At 45.4% G+C, this 15,325-nt stretch overlaps 1 protein-coding gene across 1 annotated transcript in view; it reads right to left on the bottom strand.

Moving 5' to 3' along the window:
* The window catches only part of ACSS1 (acyl-CoA synthetase short chain family member 1), a 74,009-nt gene that overhangs the window by 41,949 nt on the left and 16,735 nt on the right, over window positions 1-15,325 (bottom strand). Inside the window, exon 3 of the mRNA XM_059720263.1 lies at window positions 727-926. Within this exon, the coding sequence (XP_059576246.1) occupies window positions 727-926 (200 nt within the window). The remainder of the gene's footprint in view (window positions 1-726; window positions 927-15,325) is intronic.

Genomic DNA, 15,325 nt, shown 5'->3' on the forward strand with positions numbered 1-15,325 from the left:
AACATTAATGGATCCAAGAGCATGGCCACAAGCAAGTAAGCGTAATCTTCCAGATGCCCTCCTACCTCCACTATGGAGTAATCTCTCAACCCCTTCCAATTCTACTAAACCCCCACCTAATAACTACCGAATTCAGAGTCCTTTATCTTACTTGGGCTGCAAAGAGACATCGTATTTGTCCAGGGAAAAAACATTTTATTCCAAGACAAAATTAAATCATTCAGAAGCCATGTCCATTGTCCTGGAATAAATACTAAAAAAGTACTAATGGTTTATCCTGGGACATCGCAAAGTATGTCATATGTTTATATTATTGTATCATTGAATCAATGGAAGAAAAGCGGCAGTACATTCAGCCACTCACTAAACTCTGACTGGAAGGGCAATGTGTGTACACACTAATCCCAGGGTATTTCTATTCTAACAAACATAGGCACAACTCATCCAGGGACAAATGCAACACCTGTTCTTAGCCTGGAATTTTAGCAATGCCTGTGGATTTCTGAAGAGTCATAGTACAGTATTACTCTTTAACTGAGTGCTTCAAATTGCACCCACACTATTTACCATAGGTCAGAAAGGAGAAATAAAATATTTATTTTTTTCCCCATCTAAATTAACTTTCATTAAAACAAAATAACCATAAAACTTGTTTCCCTATATACCACCCAACTGTAACCAAGGAAACATCCAACTTTTAGTATTTTGCTTTGTCTTTTTACTTACAGTCATTGATCCTCCCAGCTAAAGCTTCAGCACTGAAACCAGCAAAGACCACGGTGTGAACAGCACCAATTCTGGCACAAGCCAACATAGCAGCCACAGCCAGGGGAGACACAGGCATGTAGACTGCAACCCTGTCCCCTTTTTGTATTCCATACTTCTTCAGTGTGTTGGCAAGGCGGCAGGTCATGTCCAGGAGTTCCCTGAAGCACAGAAAGGGAACACATATCATTCTTGTTTGCAAGCTGCTTTATAGCCACTTACCCAGAATGAAGGATTTAGGTCTGCACAAAAAAAACCCTGTGAATCTGAACCCAGATTACCACTGAAGACAACTGCATACCCAGATCCTAAGCCTGGCATGCCACAAGGCTCAACCTGCTATTCTATGCTTTCCAGACTCCCTGCAAAGCCATTACAGGCACCAGTGAGAAAATGGAAGCTGAAAGAGCAACAGTGCTCAGTCTAAGCTGTGGCTCTTCATTTTATGATGAAGACTGAGGATCTTCACAGAAATTTATATCAAAGCTTTGGGTGGGTGCTTTTACTGCATGCATTGAGTATCCTTCCTGAGTTCATGAATAATACAATACATGAGCTATCTCTCTGTATCAATCCTGGTACAAATAATACACAGTGGGACTGTCTACATGTGATATTACTTAGCAGCAGGCTTACTGCACAGTAAGCCTACAGGGGAGTACGTCTATACGCGTTCCCTCTTGGGAGCAGATTTACTCCCAATGACAGTAGCCCGATATAGGGCTGCTCCCATCCTGCTCTGCCCCGCTGCAGCAGCCAGGGGGAGTTCAAGGCTCCTTCCCCCTTCCCCCCCACCATGCTAGCCTGGGGGCTGGCAAAGGGCACAGGGTAGTCCCAGTGGGCATGGGGCCAGGAGAGCTCTGCCAGCTGCAGTGGTAGCTGTCTCTGGGCCCCATGCATATTGGGAACTTGATGTGTATGGAGTTAGGAGAAAGGTGCCCCTGCAGCAGGCAGAGCTCTCCTGCCCAGTGCACATGGGTACACATAGCTGCCAGCAAGCCTCTTGATGGGCAGGGGGTTTGCTGAGAGCTGTCCAGGGTGTAGGGCAGCTGCAGGGGAGCTTCCTGCGGGGTTTGGGGGGTGGGCAGGAAGCATGGCACTCACTTGCAGATGTCCTGATTGGCATAGAGCTGGCTACTCGGAGGAGGGGAGGGGCTAGGAATCTAGCCCTCACTTGTCCCTCAGAGCAGCCAGCTCCATGTTGCACAGACCTGGCTGCTCTGAGGGACAAGCAAGGGATGGATTCCTAGCCCCCACTCAGTCCCCAGAGCAACTAGCTCTGTGCATGGAGCAGGGACAGGGGGCAGACAGCTCCCCAGTCCTGGCCCTGATCAACTGCCAGCTCCTGGAGAGAGCCTGGGAGTTGAGCAGCGCCAGGACCATGGACAGAAAGCTCCCTGTCCCCTGTGGCCCCCTGCTGGCTAAACTGACCAGGAGCAAATTTTTGCTCCCAGTCAGCATCTACATGTTGCACTTCGCAGTTCATTTACTACCTGTATCTAACTGTGCAGTAGATTATTTACTGCACAGTAAATGTGAGCACATGTAGACAGTAATACTTTACTGAGTAGTAGACTAATCTACTGCACAGTAAAGTGTCTCATATAGACACAGTGTCCTTTGCCATGCAGTGGACTTGCCACAGATAATTTTGGGGATGGGTATGTTGCTGTGGCTCTCAGGTTACACAATGAGCCAGCCAGGCTAGTGTCACAATTCTAGGCCCTGCACTCCATCTCCTGTAGGTGAGATATGAACAGTACTATCTTCCAGCTTTTTCAATGTCTAGCCACAATCAACACCTGGATGTAACCAGTGCAGCACTCCATCTGGGGAGACAGCCCCAGCATACTGAGAGGAGACTATTCAGTGTCTTGTACACTCTCCAGTTTCTTGAATTTTTCTTTTGGGAAAGGAATGTAGGACAGAAGGATGAGTCATCTCATCAGACCAGTCATCTCATCAGGCCAGTAAGAATTTTAATCAGGCTAGTCAATTTTTATGAGGATTTTGCCATGTTTCCTAGCTTGCCATTCCATGAGGCCCATTCACTTCTCCATTCATCTCACCCTCTGTGTAGTCCTGTATTTTTAAAACAAGACTTGCCATGCATTTACATTTATTCTCCTAGACTAGAATCTGGTTGTCTCACAAACACCTTTCACTTCCTGCAGAGGCAGAATATCTATCCACCTGGTGGGTGTGTGGACACTCTCAGAAGAAACAGAACAGTAGCTCTTCAGTGACAGCTACTGGACATGCCCTCAGAAAAGAAGCTATTAATGTATACTGCTCTTAGACAAAGCAGGCATATGCACTGGAAAAGAAGCCATTGAGAGCTGCATATGCAGACCAGGTTTATGACTCTAAGCAGCCAGATTCTATGATGAGTCAATAAAAGGTATGTACTTTTATACAGAAGTATTTTCTACCTGGTATTCAGCTTAGGCTATATCTGTTCCTTACCCAGAACTAGGGAAGGTCACTTTGTGCCCAGAAGCTTGCCCAACATCTCTCCTATAGCTAGATAGTCCAGTGAAAGATATTATCTAACAAATCTTGCTTCTTGTGCTTTTCAAAGTCACCTGAGGAAGGCAAAGCCTTAGTTACAGTAAAAACAAAAGGTGAAACTCCAGGCAAATAAATGTTGTGACTGCAATAGCAATCTGTACCTATTAACTACTGGTACATATTAATGACCTGCTCTTCAGAGCTGCTGAGCAGCACAGCTCCCACTGTGAAACCCCTGGAGTGGGGGTGTCATGGGTTTCACATACCCCTGAGGCTGGGGAATCATGGCTGCCATGATTCTGCAGCCCCCCTCCCTCCCAGGGTTTTCATGCACCCCCAAGGCTAGGGAATTGCAGCAGCTCCTGGTGGGGGGGGAGGGGAGATGGACAACACCCCCGTGGCTGGGAGCTCTGGGATCTAAGGTGCAATGGGATCTAAAGCATGATCCACACAATTGTGCTTCCTGCCATACCACATGTGCATGGCAGGAGGCATGATTGTGGGATCATGCTTTAGATCCCATTGCGCCATTATCTGCACATGTAGAGGGGCCCACAGTAAAGCACTGAATTGCAGTGGCTACTTGGTGATTAACACATTTCTAAGCTACAAAGATAAACAAGGCACTTTTTACAGGTATGGGAGCAGAAGTAGAGTAAAATAAATCCCTTTGAATAGGGATTTATAAGAAGCTGATCAACAACAGAGCCACTCTAAATTTATATTGTCACTATAGTATGTAATGTAGTATGGTATCGCTGGGTTCCACAGTCACAAGAACAAAGCCACAATCTACTTCCTTGTTAAAAGAAACCCAGAATACAAACAAAAGCACTATTCACAATGCCTGCCCGCCTCATGCACAAGGCTAATGGCAGAAACACTGTTCTAACTAATTAAAAAGCCCAGTGTGGGCTGTAAATTACTTGTAAATTATATTCAGTGCCTGCACTAGGGAGAACAGTAGAACAGCCTGCTCCTTTGGCCAAGACCTAGCGACATTTCACAAAGAGAACAAAACTACTTGTGGTGAGTCTGGAGGGTGGAACACCAGGTAAACACAAAATGATGCTGGGCAAGTTAAAGGAACAAGCACGTGCCAAGTTGTTTGGAGCATAGGGAAAGCTGTGGGGCCCCTGGAAGAAGGCAGGGAAAGAAATGAGGAATTCAAGCTCCTGATATCCCAGCAGCTCTGCAAAAAATGGTCCTCGAGCCAGAAAAAAATTTGACTAGAACTTTTTGCCAATATTTGCCCAAATTCATTAATATTTTTGGTCTCACCAGAATACCACATTTCTTTATGAGCTTACTATTCACTTTAAAAAAACTGCCCAGTTCTAATGAGTTCTAATGGGAGCTCACAAAAATACCTTACTGGCTATCTAGCCCAGCATCCTGCCTCTCACAGTGGCATAGAGATGCCAAGAAAAAGAGCATCTATGCAGCGTCAGTTCAAACTAATCCATCCCCTGCCACTCTCCTGCAACAGCTTCTAGGGTAGAAAGCCTTAAGGTGTCCTCATTTGGAGGTTACAGTTGAAACTATCATGCTTAAGGCTCACTGCTGAGCCTATTCTCCATGAATTTGTCCAGGCCCCTTTTGAACCAGTTAAATTCTCTTTAGTAACTCACCCATATTAGCTTCTGCAGCACTCTTTTTCCACTACTCCAAGTTGAAGCCTTTTGCCAGAACTGCAAATTATTTTGACAGCAACTACTAAAAAACTCTGACTTCTGTCCTACCACTCATTTCCCTGCAGAAGCTTAATTCAGGGTTTGGCAACATATGGCCCACAGGCTAGATCCAACTGACTGAGCCATGGGATCCAGCCTGTGTAGCCGGAGAGCCTTGTCAGCGCTCCCATCACAGCCACTTCTCCAGCCCTCACTCTCCCCATTCCCTATCTCCCAACAGCCTGGCTGTGTGCAGGCTCAGCTTCCAGCTGGTGGGGGCTGCATCAGGGCTGAGGATCTGAAAACTGCATCTACACTGCTCCTGCTTCTCTGCTTACTCCCTCCCCCCAGCCTCCCAGCTCCAGTGCAGGCACAGCTGGAAAGTTCACAGCCCAGATACAGCTCCAGTGCTTCCACTTACACTGGGGCCAGGCAGCAAGGAACAGTTGTGGTCATGCAGTTTCCAGTTGTGCCTGCTGCAAATGGGAGGCAGGTGGGAGGGAGCAAGCAGAGAAACAGAAGCAGTGCAGATACAGTTTGCAGGTCCCCAACCCTAGCACAGCCTGCACTGGCTAGAAGCTGAGGCCACATGCAGCCTCGGAAGGGGAAGGCTGGGAGAAGTGGCAGTGCCATGGGCACAATTCCCAACTGTCCAGCCTTAGCATGGTGCAAGGAAAGCCCCGGGTCACTGACCTGCCATCAAAGCCACTCAGCCAGTGTCACACCAGAGCTGGACCATGGCGTCTTAAGGGTTGCCAACCACTGACTTAATTGATTCTTGTCAAATATCCATTGCTATCTGTTAATATGAATGAACTACAAAGCCTTGGGCCTGACTACATCAAACAGTTACAATGATGTATTTTATATCCATTTTGGATGCCAATATAAATTACACTGGTGTTCAACATGGACAAAGGGTCAGTTATTTCAGGATAGCTCCTAACCTTAGGTACTGTTAGAGCACCATGCCATTAGATAGCAGGGAAGCAAATGCCAATTCTGAGCCAAATCTGGACACATTTGTATAATTTAAACCACTGTAGTTTTACCACAATTTTTTCCTGGGACAATCCTACACTGGGTTACAGCAAGTTTCACAACTGTAAGGCAGTACATTGTTTGTCTGCTCCTTGTTTACACTAGTGTATAGATGAATTATACTGATGTAAACATATTGTGTAGCTAAGGTCCCAGTAGGTCTTTTATCAAGTTGAGAATGTAGCAAGCAGCACTATAGCTATTCTAGCACCATGCAACTGAGGGTTCACTATGGGAGGACTCCTGAGTGTAGGTGAAAACTAGCTGGGTTCCCTTACTCTTCAGTGTGGGACTTCTATCTGCAGGGAGAAAGAAAGGCAGGTATGCAGGTACAGAGACAAAAAAGGAGGAGGCACTGCTGTATTTAAATACCCCATAGCTGTTTTAGCAAGAAACAGGAAAATTAGCCACATAACTAAATTGGGCAATTATGATCTACATTCCTAACTATCCCCTACAGTTTTAATGGGAGTGAGTATTCCAGAAATGCAGGAACATACACAAATAGAGAAAAGGCTGAACTTGAGCAGATATAAGATCCAACTCTCCCTTGCCCTGTCCCTGGCAGTGGTCAGCACTTGTTACCACAGTTGTAAGCAGCCCCCAGTATGTAGACACAGGTTCTCATCACTAATACATTCAGAGCATATGGTTAAAACCAGAAGCTTGAGGTTTTAATTCCCTTCCTAGATGTGTGTTAGCAATAACCTCTGCACATTCCTACTTTCTTTGTATGTTTTATCTCAACCCTGTTCACCTGGGCTGCAGAGCTTCCCCCATTCCCGTTCTCTTTATATCTTCATCCACAATTTCACATCATTTCTGGCCATAGTTGCTTTCTGAGCCAACTTGGGAAATCGCAAAATATTGCAATTGCATACAATAGTCACAAGTGATTGTTGTATACTATTGTATACTGAATACAGAATACAGAGACCAACAGGAACACTGATCAACTGTTCTGTAGATGAGAAAATAAGCCCCGTGATGCAGATAGCTGTGACCAGGGGGGAGGGAGATGACAACTTAACTAAAATGGAAAAGAAGCCAGGAAATGTGCCCCGTTCTCCTGAACACAAATGATAAAGGATTTCCGAATTGAGCATTGCATGAACACTGTTCCAAGTTCATATAACTTTTTAGGTCTAAAGAAAAACAGTTGTAGAAGCACCCAAGGATTGACCCCGAGTTACTATTTGTTTGATGCCTGAACTTGAATGAGATAATCAGCACTTAGGAACAATTATGTAACAATTACAAAATCCTGCATTTCCCTCTGCACTGCCAAAGGCACAGAAGGAGAAGAGAGGCCCTCTGCTCCTAAGCCTCTGGTTGCTCTCACTACTGGACAGTATAGGCAATGACAGAGAAGATCTAGACAGGGAGGTAGCCATTCAGAAGTGTGGAGGGTGGGATTTGCAAGCAAGGAAACTGTAGACTCTGGTCTGTCAGCGTGGGAGTAGCTGCTTCTGCAAGTCTTCTGGCCCCCAGCCAAGCTATGCAGCATTTGCCTCTTCCCACAAACAGACTTCCTATCTGGTACTGAAAAAAATACAGAAAGAGAATCCCTTCCAGCACTGTAAATCCCAAAGGTCTTGTAGCAAAGGGAAATGTTTTGTATGTAGCTATTTCCTATAGCCTCTCATTTCACCTGCTGGCAATGCCCTACTGCTTCCTCTGGTTAGGCAGTACTGGATTTCAACAAAACAGCACTGGAGCAAAAAGAAGTATCTGTACAGGGAATGGACATTAATCCCAGGGCTGCTTTTCCCCAGTGTGCACATACTACATGGAGCACAGAGACAAGCAAGGCCTGCGAAAACCTGCACTAAGGATCAGAAAATGCTATAAGACAGGGGTTGGTAACCCCCAGCATGCACGTCAAAGCATGACACACGAAGGTATTTTGCTTGGCATGCACTCTCAGCATTACTTGAAAGATGGATTCCTGTTAACCTAGATAGCTACACAATCAGTTGACTGAAAGGCCATAAACAGCATACTGGTGAACTGCAGTATGTTATGTATCAAGGAAGGTTGCATCAAGGATTGTGGTTAGGTCTAATCTTATTTAACATCTGCAATAGTGATATGGAAGAGAAAATACACAACTTGTTCCTCACAACCAATCATCTCCAAGCTCAGAGAGGAAACAGTCTAACTAACCCTTACCCTCCACAGGCATGAATGCATATCTCCAGTCTGTGGGCAAAGATGAGGGAATTAGAAAAATAAGAATAAAATGTAATTAACCACACAGGACTTGAATCCATATGGTAGGAACCATCTGAGCAGGACTCAATACCCCTTTTGCCATAGGGCTGCACACCTAGCCTACTCTACTGCAGAACTGGATAAACCACTGTGAAGAATGTCAGCAAGAGGCACCTGATGTGCACATTACCCTAGCTAAGTAGGGGTATTCCTGTTCTCATGCTTCCTTTCCTGACCAAGGGACAGTTCTTACGCCTATATATGTTAACAGAAGTCTTTTCATTCAGTTCAGTGAGCTTTGGACTACATGTGGATGGCACCCTGTTGGAGCAAGCAGGGCTGCAAGGACTTTTTCACCTATTAGGTACATAAGTGGACTTCAGCACTGCAACAGGGGGTCAATCCCCTGTTACAAAGAGGTATGAGAAAAGGCTGGAAAGTTGACCCTGACACCTTTAAGACCAGGACCTTCTGAGCTGGCAAGGACCAGGTGCAGCTGAATGGACCACATGACTACAGCAGTGTATGGCCCAGACAGACAAAAGCTCACCCAGCAGAGGGGGAGAGGTCAGTAGGGCCCTATCTGTGGAGAGTGCTGGACTGCCCACCAGGAAAGAAGGCCTTGCTAGACCCTATAAGTAGCCCTGGAGGGGAGGATGTTTTGCAGAAGTTTTCCTTTTGTTATGGGTTTGTTAAACAGCGGGTCAGTGAGACAAACCCTTGAGATAAATTTTTGGCTACCACCCCAAAGCAGAGAAAAAGTTTAAATTGAGGATTCTTTTTCTTTTTCCTTTGTTTGGTGGACACCAGGTGGACCAGAAGCAGCTGTATGTGGAGGACAGCTCAGGACAGGCTGTCCCAGCACAAGGAAGGTTGGAGCCACAAGCACAAGCACTCACTGCAGTGGTGCAAGGCATTGAGTAGTGTAGCTGAAAAACCCAAGCTCTTGGGCTCTACCGATGGAGGGATGGGGACTTGGGAGTAGCTTAGTCTGAAGCATCTGAACTGAGAGATAAATGGAAAATTGGCCAAGTGATGGTCTGACCAATGAGCCAGTCAGCACTGACAGCCCCTTGAGTTTGTGAGAGCCTATCTTAGGATTCCTCCTCTCTTTTTCTTTGAGCAGGGATATGACACATCACAAATTAACTTTTTCCAACAAGGCATAACAGACAAGTGGGACTAGGAAGTCTCTGAGCAAGCAGGGGTGGGCAGGACTGACTGTAATGGGATGAGGGAAGCCCCCTTCCTCTGGGTCTTGTCACAGGTACCCAAGTGTGATTCTATTCCACTCTGCTCAAGTCCCTGAAAAAATGCTAGTGCAAAAGGTAGGTTGGTCCTCCTCTTCCATGCTGCTGTCTTGTGACTCAGTCTTCAGGGTTAGGTGACTACAGCATGTTACAAAAGTAGATGCATTAATGGATTTTCAGGACTTGGACAAGGTCAACTATTATCACAACTTAGCATCAAAGTCTACCTAGATGCCTAATAGGTAGAATATTCTCTGGTGATTATTTTCTTTGCCTTTACATGCTTGTTAAATTCTGTGCAAGCTCTCAGAGATGTTCCCAGGAATTGCAGCAACATTCACAGGTAAACTCACAGAAACTCAACAGTCTGGTGTCTCAGTTAACTAGAGCATCACAATTTGAGCCAATTCTCCTCTACAAGCCTTAACCAAATGCAACACTTTCCCCCCCTACTGCCACAGAAAATATATTTAAAACTTCCTGATATGCATTTTCTATTGCTTTTCCTACCAAGGTTAAATGGTAGATGTGCCAATGCCTTACTAGTCAACATCTGGGACAAACAGCTGACAGAGGTACTTGTTAAAATGGATCTATAAACTTGCTGTCAACATGTGGCTGTATTTTAGCAAAGTTTGATGGATCCCTTCCTGTGAGACTAAAACATTTTTCCAGTAACTTCTGTGCTATCTTCCACCACAGTTCTCTAACTTTAAAACAAGTCAGTTATTTTAATCTAAGAGACCATATTCCTTCTTCTAAGAAACCACACTCCTTCTGGATACAGCAATATGCTAAATTTATTTAGATTGCTTTCCCATAAATCCTATCACACACACATGGGCAACTATGAACAGGTAGAAATTTTTCATCACTAGAAATATTTCCAGAAAAGGGAGCAGTACAGGCACTCAGCCTGTAGGTACCCCCTACCTCCTACTCTACTTGCTTTCCTCAGACCAGGATGATCCCAATGTGGAGAAAGCATGGGAAGCAGGGGCTGGTCTAGTCTTCCCATTGCTGCAGCAACTGGAGCAGCAGCAAAAGGGACCCTGATGTGAGGAACGAGCAAGGAACAAACAGCAGCTTTTCGTCTGCTCAGCTCCTAGGCACTGTAAGCCAAATGGAGTGAGCAGCATTGCAAAGCCCCCACCCACTCCTCATACTGAGAGCTCCAGTGTGAGAAACAGGCAAGAAGCAACGGGTAGCTGCTCCCCCACTCCTCTCCTAGTCTATGCGAGGAGGCAAGCAGCAGCTTCTCCCCGTGCCATCCCCAGTCAGGAGTGACCCCAGTCTTGGGAAGGTGTGGAGAGCATCTCCACACTGTTCATTCCTCCTGGGACCGGGAGAAGTCAAGGAACAAGGAAACATACAGGCTTTTGTTCTCCCACAAGAATGATTTTTCTCCCAGAACCACCATTTTTCTTCCAGGAGAAAGTGTTTGAATTCCTGCACACCAATGGTTTTTACTGAGAGAGCTAAGATTCTCCCAGTAGAAATATTACATCTGTATGCAGTCATAGTCACACCACTGTAGTGTTTAAGGCTATAACTTTAATTTATTTCAAAGTGGTCTAAAGCATGCACACTGCAAGTCACCCTGATAGGATTAAAGTTGACAAATTTTATTTTAGCAAACAATGTATTTGCTAAAAAATGCAGTTTTGAGGAGTCTGAAATTATTTGCAAATTTGAATTGAATTTGCTAAAAGTCTTAGCTAAAAAAAAACAAAACAAAAACCTTTCTTGGGTTGATAAGTGTTTTTAATCCATGAAAACTTGTTTATTATTTTGCTACCTGCTGTTCTTCATAGGTACACAGTTTTATCTACTTAGGAGTATAGCAGGTCTTGGACTAAATAATAAGCAAGTGAGCAATGTGGTGGCCAGCAGGGCAAATAACATGCTGGCATGCATCAACCAATGCATCTCATGTAAAACTAAGGAAGTGATACTCCCACTGTACTCAGTGTCATAACCCAATGATTTTTAGTGCCTCGGCACATTGAAATTTTCCCACCACATGGAGCTTTCTTTGCACGGTGGATTTCTCAGCTGCAGAGAGAAAACCCCGATGCAAAAGAGTTCCCGCCACACGTATGCAAATTTGTGTCCCACTATTGGTCAATTATAAATTATTCCTACCTGGCGGCTAGCGATTGGTTTGCTAGCCGTATAAAAGGTTAGAGCAGTTTCCGCCCAAGTTGGAGGACCCCTCAACCATCTCGTGGGGAACTCTAAGCGCGCTGTGGAGCCTAGCAAACTCCGCGTGTGTCTTGGAGGAGAACTTAGGGACTTGATCAGACTCTAACCACTCCCCATCATCGTGGAAATATTGACATACCCCCGTGTGAAGCGCTCATGGAGTCATACACCGACGACTCATCTTGGTTCGGTTTGGAAGAGAGATCTCACCCCTGTGTGTTTGTGTGCAACTGTAATTCAAGCAAGTTTTCTTCCTGCACCGCGACCATCGGCAGTGTAAGTAAAGCTTTCTTTATACAACCAATATGCTTCCGTGCCTAACTCTATTCCATCATGGAAAAACCCCACCTGACAGTCCGGGCTACTGGCCATAGCCTTAGACCGCCCTCGGCTCCCGACACTCAGCAACCCACTGAGACCGCAGTTGGAGTACTGCATCCAGTTCTGGGCATGCACTTCAATAAGGACATGGAAAAACTTGAGCGGGTCCAAAAAAGAGACACCCATATGATCAGGGACTTGCAAGGCAAGCCATATAAGGACAGGCTGAGGGACCTGGGCCTCTTTCGCCTAAAGGAGAGAAGGCTGAGAGGGGACTTGATAGCGGCTTACCGCTATTTCAGAGGAGTGTATCAGGAGCTCGGTGAACAACTGTTCGCTAGGGCACCCCTCGGGAAGACCAGGGCCAATGGATATAAACTCCTGGAAGGCTGCTTCAGGCTTAATATGTGGAAAAATTCCTTCACAATCACGGAGTCCAGACTGTAGAATAAGCTCCCTCCAGAGGTGGTGCAATCACCTACCCTGACAGTTTTCAAGAGGAGACTGGACAGTCACCTTGGTGGGGTCACCTAACACCATCTGTCTTCCTGCCTAGAGCGGGGGGGCTGGACCCGATGATCTGCAAGGTCCCTTCCAGCCCCTTACAATCTATGAATCTATGAAACTGTGAACCAGAACAAATACTGGTATTTGTGTTGCAACTCATTTCCCATAAATACTTAAGCTAGGAAACTGGATTGCTCTGATGTTGGCAGAAAGTGAGCACAAAAGCAGTATAAACACAGCCTATGTCAATTCCTTGCTGGGAAATGAATGAATGTTCAGACATTTTTTACATTATTTGGCCAGTTTTAATTACAGTTCCTTTCTATGAAGAACAGTCTCAAAACCACAAGTCATCTAGTGGCTTTGCTTTAAACAAGTTTAAAGGAAAGCAGTTAGATATATGAATCATTCCAAAGCCAAACAAAAAGATTCAGCCAATTAGCAGGACGACACTTATAATACATGCATGATTTTAATCTTTTACACAGAGGAAACAAAGTCCTTCCCTGGTGGTACCTGGTACATTTTAAAATTGTATTGGAGAACACAGAGGGAAATCCTGACCCCTTTTCAGTCAAGGACAACTCTGACAAAATTTCACTCACTGCCTTATACATATGCTAAGCTGCTGAGTTCATTAGGTTTGAGTATGACTACACAGCAAAGTAAAACTATGATTGTAACACATACCGACATACCTCTCCTGAGTTTGTCAGGCTAGAACAGGTTAATACCACCAGTAAATACACAATAGCACAGCCTGTGCTAGGAACCAGAAAACAAACTCTCCAGGGAACTTGGCTACATACTGGGGATGTCAGCTTGTGCTAAAATCCACACTGCAGCATTTTCACTGCTATCATTTCCTCTGCAAACTATGTTCACACCTTCCTTTGGCTGCAAAAACATGCCCTTCAACTCAACCAATTCAGTACCTGTGACAGGCAGTGTGCTGTGTCTGCTTTGAGATTCTCATCTCCATAGTACGGGGGTGGGCAAAATGCAGCCTGTGGGCCACATGCAGCCCACCAGGCCATTCTATCCAGCCCATAGGGCCCCTAAAAAATTTAGAAAATGAATATTTATCTGCCCCTGGCTGCCTGTCATGTGGCCCTCGATGGCTTGCCAAAACTCAGTAAGTGGCCCTCCGCCCGAAATAATTGCCCATCCCTGGCACTAGCCCCACTAATGAAAGGGAAGTCACTTGGGACTTGTCTGCATAGAGAAAAAGACCAGAATAGCTAGCACAAAATAGCTACTACTAAAGAGCCATCCCACACTAACACCCACTCTGGACACTCTTATTCTGCACCATGAATGCCTGTGTGTGGTATTGTAAAAAGGCCCTGTGGACATGGAAAGATAAAGCACTTAACGCTACTGTACCAAGGCAAGGAAGGCCTTACTATAGTGCAGCAGAACATGGTGTAACTGTTTCATCTGTCTGTTCCTAGCCCATATTAAGGGAAATGCAAACATCTTCCATCTTTACTCTTTCACTCAAGAGTAAATCATTGCAGTGTAACTTTCCTGATTATGGGTTATGACCAGACACACAGAGCAGTTACACCAGATCATCTGATACATGCACCTCAGAGTAAGTCCCCCTCCCCTTTCCATTGGATATCTCTCCATTCCCTCAGTGCAGAGTGAGTGTCCAGAGACAGAGTTAGAGACAGAGTTAGCGTGGAGTAGCTGTGGTGCTCTAGATTCATATACTTGCTATCTTGCAAAGACTTCCCCATGGAGACAAGCCCTTAACTCCTGTCCTACATTTTAATTGCAGCTCTCTGTCTCTGGTTCCCTCTCTTTACCCTGCATGTCACTGCTCTCCCTACAGCTCAGCAGTGATGGCTCATCCTGCCTAGCAACCGCTGGGCATGAGTTAAGTCCCCTCTTCAGAGAGACAATTAAGTTTTATAGCAGTAAGTCATACAAGGTGATAGACACCCATTAAAAACTAGCAGGTAAAGGCAGAGATGATAGACTGCATAAAGCTGGCTGATTTTGCCTGCTGTACAGATAAGGAGACATATGAACTAATTTCCAAGGAAGAAATGTTTATGCCCAGGTCCCATGAAGACAGCTTTGCTGATAACTCTCACTGCAGCATTCCTGACTCACAGGATTCGTTCAGACAGTCCAGTATTAAGTGATACCTGGCTAGCCAGCAGAAGCAGCACAGGGAATAAGGGTAAAGCAATGCTTTATTTCAGATGGGCTTCAACACATGCTAACATCAGGGCTGGACTAGCACTTTGTAATCTGACCTCAGGAAGGTCTGGTGCCCCAGGAAAAAAGCAAGGATCACATGGCAATTCTGAGAGCCCCAGTTCAGTTCCCAGCACCCCAAAGTTATCTGCAGCACCCCATTTCCTAGCACAGGGAACTTTTCTGCACTGACTCAATTGTACTGGACCACACACAGGAATGGAAACAGAGTCAAAGCTGTGCTCACACCTCACTCCTACCTGCATACCAGCACAGAAAGCAGAATAGTAACATGGTGTGCCCTCTGCCCTGTGCAGAATATTGGAGTGCAGGTCCCCCTTGAGGCAGAGGAAGAAAGTGGCTTTTATCCTGTGACTCCCCTACAGAGGCCTGTCCAGCATCTCAAAATGGAGCTTTCAGTTTATAATGCTTCTACCACAGAACAACAAGTACACATCACTTCCATCTTCAGGCACTCTGTATTCCCAGTACAGAGTTGGTATTATTGTCCTGACCTGTCTGTCAGAGAAATCAAAACAAAGGTTAATGGACTTGCCCAAGGTTAGTGAGAAAGTCAGTGCCAGAACAATAAAGCTTATGGTTGTACCCATTGCTAAGGCTCTTGCC

This window comes from Alligator mississippiensis, chromosome 1 (genome assembly GCF_030867095.1).
Source record: "Alligator mississippiensis isolate rAllMis1 chromosome 1, rAllMis1, whole genome shotgun sequence".
Taxonomy (NCBI): Eukaryota; Metazoa; Chordata; order Crocodylia; family Alligatoridae; genus Alligator; species Alligator mississippiensis.